Genomic DNA, 13,167 nt, shown 5'->3' with positions numbered 1-13,167 from the left:
CTAGTTTTCTAGAGTGTTCAAATTTTTGAAGAGATTTTACTCATTAAAAAGAGAATATAAGAGGGTCCTTTGGAATGTTGTAAATATGTCGTTCATTTTCGACATTGTTGCTTCCAAAATTTAAAACAAATATCTTTCCTGTTTTGAGAATCTTTCTAAATGTTTTAAAATGTATACTTTTATTTGTATTTAAAAATATTTCTTATTTAAGAGACTTATTCTAAAAGGGATTTGCTTTTTATTTTGTCTTTATCTTATTGCTTATTAGTTTAATATTATGGGAAACAAATTCAATTCAAATTGGTTTGGCTTTTCAACTTAAAAATTTTTTTCCAGTCTCTGCTGAAGTTTTAAAATACTTCAATAACTTAAATTATTCTTAATTTAAATGTCATTTACGTGTATGTATTTAAATTTTAAATAATTTGTTAGATTTTTGATGCTGATACATAAAAAACCATGAACAACGAACCTGGCATATTACAATTACTCCAGATGTTTTCACAAAATATGAACAAGCAAATACTTGAAATGCGGAAAAAATTTTCTAATCTGGTATCATTGAGATCCCATTTTTATCAAAAAAGAAAGATACTACTGTATGTTGATATTCTTAAATGTTGCTTTTCCATAATTTCCACTGTGGAATGTTCAGAATGCCTTATAATGGTAATTTAATTTTCTCTCTTTCTTCATCAGGAAATTTTCCTAGATCTTCTATTAAAAAGATGTGGTATAATTATATGGGAAATAAAATCATTATTAATTATAATTAATAATTGTCTAGGCGTCTCCTCCATATGGCGAAACAGCTATTATAATTTCTTTCTTTATTACATGTTTATTAATGGGGAAGAAAATATTCAAAACTGAATATGAATATGAATATGCAAGTTCTCCATCGAAGACTGGTCTGAATTCTTCTTATTATATAGGATATCCATATATAAATACTATTTTTGTAATATTATACTGTAAGTACATTATTAATTATAATAGTATAATATCATAATTACACTAATTTAAAATAAACATATACAAGAAAATAATCGCAAAAAAGTGTGTGTGCATCAATTACTTCAAATACATTTCAGACTTCATTACTAGGCAAGACAACGGTGAGTTGTTATTTAGTATTAGACTGTGAAGAGAATATTTAAGAATATTTATATGCCCACCGTGTTATTATATAGCAATAGAAACGCAATGAATTGGCTGCAAAATTTTGTATATTTGGAGATAGAAACGCAATGAATTGGCTGCAAAATTTTGTATATTTGGAGATAGAAACGCAATGAATTGGCCATAGAATTTTGTATATTTGGAGATAGAAACGCAATGAATTGGCCATAGAATTTTGTATGTTTCGCGGTAGAGACGCAATAAATTGGCTATAGAATTTTGTATATTTGGCGGTAGGAAAACAATGAATTGGCCATAGAATTTTGAATATTTGACCATAGAAACCCAAAGAGTTGACAACAGAATTTTGAATATTGGCAATAGAAATGCTATGGATTAGCCATAGAACGAAGAAATATGGTCGCATCCAATTTCTCTAACCAATTTGACATTAGCTCATACATTTCTTCAAATCAAAAGAGTATTCTTTTCTGGAAAGTGAATAAGTGATGACAATGTTATGAAATGAAAATGTCGCGACCATGGTACTCTACAAGTTGCACCGTTTTCTTTACGAGAACTCAAAATATGATGCCTGTCAATATCAAGTTTCTCCACACAAATGACAACAATGTTTAAATATAATTTTTTAAAAAGGTGTCTCCTATTAAGACTAGTGTTTCGCTTCGTTACATTTTGTGTTCTTTGGAGATATGTCTTAATTTTCTGTTTATACTATAAAAGTTTCTGTTAAACTATAAAAGTTCTGATTTCTTTGATTCCAGGTATCCATTCGCCTAGGAGGTAGCATGTTCGGTCAGCATCATTGTGGAGGGGTCATCCTCAAAAAGTTATGGGTACTGACGGCCGCTCACTGCGTTACCAGGTAAGTATCAATTCTTTATAAATGTGAATTAAAATTCCTTGATCGTTAATTTTATATTGATAGAATATTGAAATAGGTCAAATTTATTGCATGTCTAACATGCCTCACCAATTCTGGAATACACTGCACTCTTTGCAAAATGAAAACGGCTTGACGGCATTGTACAGTGCAAGACAATATGCAGTCGCATAGCATACGATGTAATATTTGTACACCTGAATATGATATCACGCGAAGTATTACTATCTAATTATTTTTTATAAGGAAAATATTAAAATATCAATAAATTTAAAACTTAAAACAATACTTTTTTTATAAAAAAAAGTTCGATATTATCAAAATTCCTGAAGGCGAAATTTTCCTTACATATATTTTAGAATTTTTTAAGGAAATTATCAGCTTAAAAAGTTTTTTTTTTCAATTATAAAGCTTAAATTTACGTCTAAAATTTAAATTTAATTCGACTTTTAATAAAAACTTAAAATTGTATAGATTCAACAACGGAGATAAGTAGTTAAATTTAATGAGCAAAAATCCATTAAACCTAAAATTGCCGATCATCGACATCATTATCTATTAGTTATCTATTATTGTCTCTAGTTTCACTTTGTGTTAACTAGTTTTGAATAAATATATAATAACAGAGTAAGAGAATTAATTACTACAGATATTTACTGTATTTGAGATCTCATAGAATAACTCTCCCTCGGCAGATGCTTGTTATCATAAATCAGATTTATGGCTAGATATTGTTTAAATGAATCTGATTTCGATAGTTTAATGGATGTTTAGAAATGAATATTTTGTTAAAGCATACAATTCCTTTGGAATTCCATTGTTAATTATCTCCTAACTATTAAATGAAAGGAGTGTAATTAATTCAAACTATTAAATTTCGCAAATTTCTCTGCAATGCATAACCACAAATTTGGAATTTTTTTTTTTATTTAATGCTTCTTAGTCTTAAAAGTGTTCGAACACTTTGTGAATTTTTCGCGATTTTAAACCAAAATTTCAAAATAGATTTTTTTAGTTTGAATGTCGAATAATAATCTGTTATTTAAGTATTTTTTTAATTTCCGAAAGAATTATTATAAATTTAATATTTTAAATGTTCCTCATGTGTAACAATGCTTCAAAAATAATTCACTTAAGCATTTGAACTCTATTAGTAAAAGGATATAAATAACATTTATTTAAATTTTTAAACTTGTCAACTTACTTTCGAGAGCTCATAATTTGAATCTAAATCTTTTATAATTAGAATAAATATAAGATAATATTGTAAGAATAAATATCTTATGATATCTAAAATACTATATTTAGCTAAGAAAATTTTTTTCATCATAACAAAATAAATATTTTGCTTTCAAAATCTTTTACGCCAAAACACATATTTTAAAATGAAAATAAAATTTCCATTGAAAGCTTACTTCATTGACTTTTAAAATAATTTAAATTTAAATGATTCCATATATTCAGCCAAAATAAACGAAAGATGTAAACTTTGTAGTTACTGCATAGCAATATCAAGATCTTTGATACAATAAGTTATATATATCCCATCATCTAACTTTAAATTTGACTCTCAGAATATTTTCGGAAGATTATTTTGTTGTGAGGACTAGATTTTTTTAGTATTTTGTAAATATATCCTAATCAACCGTTCCCCTATCATATTTTAATTTTCGTGATCGTTTTAAATCGTTAATAATCGTTTCAATCGTTTTAAATCGTTAATAATTATTATCAATGCCTATACTCACTGTATGAAAACTGGAAATTAGACAAATATAGTTTCCAAAAAGAAGTATATCATGATTTTTATTATATTAAAATTAGCTAAATGATACTTTAAAATACACCTAATATAACTTTAAATCTTGAAAAAAATTTTAACTCCCAAATAAATGTACACGCGATTTAAATTATTGATATCAATACTATGATGTTTACTCCAAAATATTAATCATCCTCTAATATAAAACTAATTCTTTATACACGAGTAAAACTTTTCCCATAAGACAGCTGCTAGTCTAAAAATAGTTTTTTCAAAAGATGTCAAAACTTTTTGGAAGCACTTTATGCAAGGTGAAACCAACTTTTAAAGTAGCTGTAAAGAAAAAAATTGCAGCATTTTAAAAAATTACTTTTAAAAAAATCCACCAGTTACCTCACAAACAATCTCATTTTCATTTTATTTACGTCATCACCCCCACTTTCCTAGTTTTTGACATCCAAATACTCTCTAGTATAAAGGAGGTGTGGTGTAAGGTTAATTAGGCTGTCATAGTCGTCTTGTTGAACGAAATTTTTTCTAGCACAAAGGAGAATAAAAAATGTTTTTTTTTTTTATTTGCCAATTCAGGAGAGAAAAAAAATAATATCATTATCGCTAGAAAAATTCACTTATTTCTAAAAGATTATTTTAACTCCCTTTAATTAACCCAAGAGAGTAATTATGTGATTTCTATTAAGTAATAAACAAGAAATTAAATAATTGAATGAGCATTCTTAACTGTTCTATTTACGATAATGTGTCTCTTCACAAGAAAAATATGAAACAAATTCTGATGGTCTAATTTCTTAATTATTTTTCGATAAAACACCTGCCAACTCTAGTTTTTCACATTTTAATGAGCAGTAAACTAGGAAAAGTTTCTTATTTCAATTCGGAAATATCTTTTTGTTTGAGAATAGATTAATTCATCCAATGAAAATATATTTAAAATATTATACGATTCATAAGACTGAAGGAATTTTAAAAATAATAAAATTACAAAAGAATGAAAGTAGAAAAATGCCATTTGCCTAGAAAAGAAGAAAATGAAATCAGAATTTATCAGTTGATTAAATTACATCATAGGCACTCAATTATTAGTTTTGCAATATGTTATATAGCATGAGATCTTGTTTCTAAAAACAATTAACAAATACACAATGCATAGTTCTTTATTCAATAGCAGAAGCTGTCAAATGATGGACCACGTTCATCATAGCACTGAGCATCATTTTATATAGTATAGCCGCCTTTGGCGACCAGCCGGTTCGCCCATCTTAATGTTCGTTAAAATTTTAATAATTAAATATTTTATGCAATTCTTACTTTAATAGCTTCTTCATCAAAATATTTTAAAATTTCAAATTTTGATTGTCATATAATTCATTCATAATATTATAAAGGCCTTCAGTCATAACGTAATATGTATCTCTCTAATTTTCAGTTAGCACCCGTAGAATTTATACTTTAAATTAAAGAGGAAAGAATTAATCTCCAATTAATATAATAATATTTTTTACTGAAACAACGCATTTTTTTAATAATCTGATTACTAAAAATAGAGTCACTCAGCGTTTAAACTTTAGGGGCACTAAAGAATATCTTTTTTAATTTATTTAATATCTCAAGAATTTGTCAACAAAATTTTCTTAGATTCATTATGAGCAGATCGATTAATTAACAATGTTTAATTTTAAATGCTTCAAACATTAAGAAAATAAACAGAATCGTTTGAAATAATCCGCCGAAAAATGTTAACCCTAGCCTCATTACTGTTGGGAGAAAAAAAAACTGAAGCCTTACTCATTTGGCAGTGGGGAAATGGAAGATTTTTTTGGCGGGAAAGTTAGTTTTTAATTAATAATTAAAATTCTAATTAAAAATTCGAAAAAAGGAACGCCAGGTGCACATTCCCAACCTCCAAGGTATACATGTACCAAATTTGGTAGCTGTAGGTCAAACGGTCTGGCCTGTAGACAGCGCCAATACACACACACACACACACACACACACACACACACACACACACACACACACACACACACACACACATTGAGCTTTATTATAAGTATAGATGACAGATCACTAACAATATAAATTTTCTAATTTCTACGACAATGTATGATTGCTCGTCTAATAATTAAGAACGTTAAACATTGCTACCTGAAAGTTGTGTTACTGATTAATTAACAATGTACCTTCTTATTGTAAGGTTCCTGAATGGGGAATAACACATCGAACATTTGAAAATTATTATTTTATTAGTTTTTTTATTATTTTATTTTAATTTTTAATTTATTATTTTATTTATTTTTTTATTTTATTATTATTATTTTTATTGTAATTGTTTTAGTAATTCTGCCTTCCTGCTTTTACGAATAATTGATTATAATTACTCAAGAATTCAGAAATATTCTTACTATTATAAGTTTTCTACTCCTTAATTCTTTCTTGCTTTATAATTTTAAAGTTGTATAAAATGCTTTTTTGTAATTCTAATGATTAATGATTCTAATTATTAATCTTAAGATTAACATTTTTGTTGTTTAAAAATATACTAATTTCTATAATAAAGGAATCATAATTCTAAAAGATACATAAAAATCATCTGTTTAGTTACTGAAATACATGTCTTTATAAATTAATATGTAGAATTCGTTACAAAAAGGCAACTTTTTTTAAATGAAATGAAACACTTTATGGCGTTTCAATTTAGAAACGAGTCGCATTTCTCCATTTCTCTCTCTGTATGTGTCGTTAAATTCGTTTTAATTAAATTCAATGCAACATTAAACGCATATATTTTTATAAAGTTTGAGCATTTTTATAAATTTCTTTATTTTTGTTTTTAGTTTTTAATATAATTCTAACAGCACAATTTCTATCTATCATATCTTTATATAAGTTCTATAATTACTTTATATATTATTGCCTTTGTTTTCCAACTTCAATTTTCCCGTAATAATAATAAAAATGCAGTTTTTAAAAATACAGATTAGCGAATGAAAAAGTGTGGATGAAAAAAAGGATCTTTAAAATGAACATTTTTGTTATTTGACTGAATATATCTATCAATCTTGTAAAAAAATTACTGCATTACAAGTCTTTGAAATACAAAATTCACCAGCAATTTTGTAGTTTAAATTTACACGTTAAACCTTAAAAGGACTAAAAATCTTTTCTAGCTTAAAGCAACTATAAATATTGTTTCTCAAAGATTTTTCCCAAACAGTATAATCAGGCCAACAGTTCTAACAAATTCCATTTCCCTCGTTTAGTTTAAACTTCAAGCATTCCATCAGGGCCATTCACAGAAAAATAAACGAACACGGTGTTTCCGAAGCAATACTCCTTTTATTTACGAATTCTTCTAGTAAAATAATGCAACTACACATCAGAGGCTATTCAATTCCAAGTTTATTTTTGATGCAGATAAAGTGGAAGTGGAATTTCTCCTTGTAGAATTGTAAAGCGATCCCCAATAATGTACTTTTTGGGGGAACAGGATTTCTGTGAATTTTTTTCCATTTATTCTGATGTCTCAAAACATATCATTAAGGATTAAGCATGATTAATTTTATTTAAACTTTGAATTTATTTCTCAAGAAGCATAGCATTTATTCTCGCACAGAAAGCTGAAAAATGAAATATCTTTCATTCTAGCTAACTTTATTGTAGTTGAGTCTCCAGACTTTCTTCTTTACGTTTCAAAGGAAATAAACATTCAGTGAAGATGTTAAATTTTCTACAGTCTTAAACAGTAAAAGTTACCTATTACTTGATACAAATTATTTGGAGATTTCAGCATGGATGATTTACCATCATGGTAAATAATGAAAGAATATCTAGCAAACCGAATCGTGGTTACATGTGCTTATAAGACTATTATTAATTAAAATTTTTGATTCTTTGAAAAACTTTTCTACCTACTCATGATATATATATATATATGTAACATATTTTGATTGAAGTAGAATGCAGGTTCGAAACAGTGAAGAGTCTTGGTATTTTTAATTACGTTTTATTCTATTCCGAGTGGCAGGCATGATTATATACTAGAAAACGCAGTGTGGCACAAAGCAGAAGTAAAAAGAGCGAAAAAAGGGACGAACAGATGATGACTTGCCTTATATAACATAGGATTTTCGGCCACGCGCCGCTGGAGTGACCTTAGACAAGGGCAAAAGTATCACTTTCATTTGATACGTAGTACTGATGGCGTATTATTTTTACAAAGGGATTAATTAAGCCGAAAGTGGAATTAGATCACGAAATAAGAGAATATTTTAGAATGAAGTTACTATGGGCTATATATATATATATATATATATATATATATACGAAACTTTACTCGAAGTCTTATGAAAAGATATTGACATAGAATAATAATATAATAAAATTATTCTTTATTGTACAGCAAAGATAAGGCGCTCAAAAAAAGATTTAAATTTACACAAAACTGTACAGTAATAAAATCGTATTAATGAAACGCTTATTTTTTTTTATTTCAAATTAGGGCAAAATAATTTTTACAATAATATGCTTCGAATTTACCATAGAAAAGCGTCATTACAATTTTTTATTAAAAATATATTCAATATTTTGAAAGTAATATTTCTCAGTAAACACCTATAACTTAAGAAGTAATTACACACCAAATTTAGTAGTTCTAGGTCCAGCTTTTACTCTGCAAAGTGTTTTGAACAATTTTTCCAATCATAATTTACAGATAATAATACGCTAGTCAAAAGACATTCTCATGTTTGAAATTAAAATTGCAAAATGTTTGAAGTTATAATAGTTTGTTATAACCTAACAACTTAATGATCTATGACAACTGTGAGTAGTAGAACATGACATAAGATCAAAAGCGTACTAATGGGTGAATTACTATCCAATTACAGGTTCACAAAATGGAAAATAGACTGATATCTAATTACATGTTTGGTATCTCTAAAAGTAAAAATGTTTCATAATTTTGAATTCCAATGCATCTTCTTTTTAGTCTTAAGGGATAAATTTCTTTATTCTGAACAACGATTAAAAGATGTAGATTTCATCTAAACCGGCATCCGAGTTACCCGGATTCATAGAAATTTTCCTGTAGTTTTCACTTGAACAGAGCCATGTGCATGGCTACTCATTTTTGGCTTTCAATTCTAATTTTGCCTTTTTTTTTTTTTACTTGCTATTCGTATAACTGAGGGCATCTCCGAGCATCAATATCTTTGCTTCTTTCTAGCTATTCGGCCAGGCATTTCACTGTACGAGTGGGTGAATACGATCTCACCAAACCAGAGACGGGCCACACGGAGACTGACTACTCAGTGGAGAAGATCACCCTGCACCCGAACCTGTACCGTCCGAAGCGTTACAACAACGACATCGCTCTGCTCAAGCTCCACAAACCCATCGAGTACGACAGTTACGTCTGGCCCACCTGTTTGCCTGAGAGCGAAGATGACTTTTCTGGACAGGAGGGGATAGTTATGGGTTGGGGTTTCGTCAAAGAGAACGGTGAGTGAGAGTGGTTGTTTTCTGTTTCTCACCTTGCAACGAATGAAAAATGCAACTAAAAGATCAAGCATAAATTTGGTTTCCATTAATATTATTCATTTTGAAATAAGCTATGGCAATCTTGAAAGCTTTGATACGCATTTGTTGCATAAAGGAAAATTGAGTTAGCTTGGATAGTATAATTTAATTACGAAAGGGAGGTTAAATCTAATTTACTTTACAAGGTAAAAGCTATTATGTCCTAAGTTATTCATCTAAGTTCTTTTAGAATATTTACACATTCTAACACATTATAATGAAATTCTTAGAATATAAATTAGAATTCTGATACATTTTTCTGAACATTTTTCCCTTCTATTAAAAGATCAAAAATTTTGAATTGTAAATTTTTTTCAGGAATTCATAATCATACTTTTGATAAACAGTAGATATTTTTACAACAATACAATCTTAAAAAGATTTTTTAGAATACGGATTTAAAAATACGTTACTAGCACATTTTAATGAAATTCTTAGAAGATAGTAATTTTGTACACAATTCTGAAAATCTTTCCCATCTATCAAAAAATCAAAAGTTTTGAAGCGTAAATTTTTTTTGGAAATTCATAATCTTAATTTTGATAAAAATCCGATATTTTTACAAAAATAAAATCTTAAGATACATGCTTTAAAATGTTTTTAAAATATTAATAATAATTAATATTTATTTATACCAAAATCTATCAAACTCCATAGATCTTGACGAATAATCTTTAAAAATTAAATGCGACATTCTCATATTTAAGGGAAATAGACAATTCTTCAATCATATTTGTACGCAAAGGGGCTTTCAGCAATACAAAATTATATATAACTTTCACTTGATCAAATAAAAATAATTGGATATGGAAACTTTTATTACTGATTTGTATTCAATAGTTATATTACAATATGTAACAAAGTCATATGTTGCCATGAAGGTTCTGAAGTCATTCAACGTATAAATGACAAATGCTACCGCCAATGTATCAACCCATTTTGTTTAAAGAATTTTTAATTAAAAATTCCGGATGATACCTTGACTTTAAAATGGCAACTTTGCAAAATAAAAATTTTGCAAAGTTCTTAGTTTTCATTTGATCGACCTAAATAGATCATGAATTTCGTAAATTTAGTTCCCTTGGAAACTTTGGAATTCATCTGTATTGTTTTATCCCTTATGTGTGTATTCGTCAAATGTGCCGAGATTTGTATTCTTGGTGCCAAGCCAGAAGTGGGGAAAAGTGGCGACGCCCCGGCTTAGAAGCTCAGTGAGCTACAGGAATTGGTGTGGGTTAGTTCCAAAATAAACAAGGAGCAGCTCCATTTTTTTTACTAATTGGAACTCTAATATCTTAGGAATATGTGAGGTTGTTTTCAGAATTTTTCTTCATTTTAGTAGTTATATTATACAGTGGTAAAATATTTATCTTTCCGGATTTCATCGCTATTGTAAACTTGATAATATCTCCCTATAAAAAAATACACATTTTTAAAATGAAATTTATTTAAATTGTTTTGCTTTTAACTAGGTAAAAGTCGCGCCAGTATCCTGCAAAAAGCCCAAGTTCCAGTAATGAACCGAACTCAGTGTCAAGAACTTTACAATGAAGCCAAAAAGAAAATAAGATTTGAAAAAGGGCAAATATGTGCCGGTTACAGAGAGGGAAAAACAGATTCTTGTCAGGTAATATTTATAATTCTTACAATACGAAGACAATAAAAATGTATCTTATTTAAAATTTTGGAGAATCTGGCCAACAATGATAGAAATTTCGACACAATAATGTCTTCGTAAACAAATAAATTAAATTTGACATGTTTCTCTAATTTTAATTTTTTTCAGAGCACTGTTGAAACTAAGGAAAATTTTTTAAGAATTTAGAAATATAACAGCTTCATTCAAACAACACTTTAAATTTTTGTTTATCAATAAAGGATTTTGAAATTACTTTGCGCAAATGCCTCGTGCCATAAAAAAATCTTTCAGTCTACCAAAAATTATTGAAGACTTTTCAGTCGGTAAGTCGGTCAGTACTTTTGGGTCGCCTCTGGAAGCAAATATATGTCAAATAGTCTTCTGTTATCACTTCTTCTTGCGTACATCCAACCACCCCGCCGCTACTGAACGGAGCTGTATCGAAAGGATTTGTTTTGGCCGATTGCTGCCTTTACCATAACCCATCCATATCACTGATCAATTATTCGAACTGGGATCCTTTTCGAGGCGGTGACCCCCAGATCAATCTTTAACCTTCCTCCTCATCTTCTCCAGTACCTATTTTGTTTAAAAAGGGACAGGTCACCATTTTGAGAAAATCGATCTTTCAGAAATAATTTCTTGTTTTTCTCATATTTTTTTGCGAATTAAATTCAAAATAATTTTTTTCATTTTTTTAAATATCACCTAATGGCTATATTTTAGTAAGAGCTAAATAATTAAAAACTCAGAAGCAATGGAATCGAATCTTTGAAAGAATTTCTAAATCGTTTGGTTGATTAAGATTTTCAAAACAATGGATTAGAATTAATTTAACATCATACTGTACTCTAACTGTTGATTATTTGGAATCGTGAAATATTTTTATTACAAAATTTCAAAAAATGCACGAAATTATGATTTTATTAATTGCAGCCATAATTCCAAAATGCAACTTTAACAAAATATAATTATATTATTCAAGTAATGGTTACAATCGGCTCCGATTAATCAATTATTGTTTAATAAGCAAAAATCGTTTGGCTTTTATATATATTATCTTAAAATATTTTATTTTTAGAATTGATTTTTAATTTAATTAACAATACTCAAAGCGACAAAATATCTTCGAAAAAGAACGAAATCTAAAATTTCAATAATGATAATAATACATAAATGTGTATAAAATACAATTAAAAATAAAATGACAAATGCATATTTTGCTGACGAATATTAATTCAAAAATTTTTATAATAATAAAATTTTTTAGTAACGTTTCTGAATTTACGTTGGAATTTATTTGCCGAATCAAATCATTAATGATATCCAAACTCCATAAAAAAAAATTTATTATGTTTATTTGAAAAATCCTAAACTTGAATACTTTTTTTGTTACTATTCTAGGGCGATTCTGGTGGTCCTTTGGTGGTACGTCAAAACGGCCGGTTCACTGTCATAGGGGTTGTATCAGCTGGTATTGGATGCGCCCGCCCCTTGCTACCCGGCATATACACCCACGTCCCATCCCATATGTCCTGGATAACTGAAACAATAGAATCTTGATAACCTGGACTCCACAAACATCAACATTTTAGAATATTTTACTTCGCTCTTTGCATTCCCATCTAGTCGGCGCAAAGTGGTTAACATTAACTGAAAAGAACTGTCCTCAGCATGGACGATTTTGTTCTTTTGTGGGAAAAAAAATGTGTCAGTTTTGAAGACGAAGAACTGAGATAAAAATATCTGTTTCAAGAAAGTGTACGGGATCAGTTCCTTGTTATTGATAAGAAGCCATTTTCATCGAACTTCGAAATTTAGTTACTGTATTCTGGAAAGATTTCATTTATCTTGCACATTTCTTTTTGCTTGTGATACCTCTTTGTTATATCTTACATTACAGATATAAGAGAACAGGGAAAATCAACTTTATGAAGAAAATTAGCATTTAAATCTTTTTATTTCATTCAAATGTAAATATATAGTACTAACAGTTATATATCGGGGCTTTTATTATTTTCTAGAAGAATTTTATTCGCATTTTTTAATACATGAGCAGAAATCTAATAGTTTATTTTTTACTACAAAACTATGTATTACTGAATAAACGTTTTAATCTCATTTTTAAGATAATAAAGTTGTTTA

General features: G+C 28.3%; 1 protein-coding gene across 1 annotated transcript in view; it reads left to right on the top strand.

The window, feature by feature from the left end:
• Window positions 1-12,810, top strand: part of LOC129966827 (vitamin K-dependent protein C-like) — a 29,232-nt gene extending 16,422 nt beyond the window's left edge. Inside the window, exons 3-6 of the mRNA XM_056081407.1 lie at window positions 1,908-2,008; window positions 9,031-9,305; window positions 10,856-11,010; window positions 12,427-12,810. Coding sequence (XP_055937382.1) covers window positions 1,908-2,008; window positions 9,031-9,305; window positions 10,856-11,010; window positions 12,427-12,585 — 690 coding nt within the window. The 3' untranslated portion in view covers window positions 12,586-12,810. The remainder of the gene's footprint in view (window positions 1-1,907; window positions 2,009-9,030; window positions 9,306-10,855; window positions 11,011-12,426) is intronic.
• The last annotated feature ends 357 nt before the right edge of the window (window positions 12,811-13,167 follow it).

The sequence above is a fragment of the Argiope bruennichi genome, chromosome 4 (genome assembly GCF_947563725.1).
Source record: "Argiope bruennichi chromosome 4, qqArgBrue1.1, whole genome shotgun sequence".
Taxonomy (NCBI): domain Eukaryota; kingdom Metazoa; phylum Arthropoda; class Arachnida; order Araneae; family Araneidae; genus Argiope; species Argiope bruennichi.
This window is presented reverse-complemented; position numbering and strand designations above follow the sequence as displayed.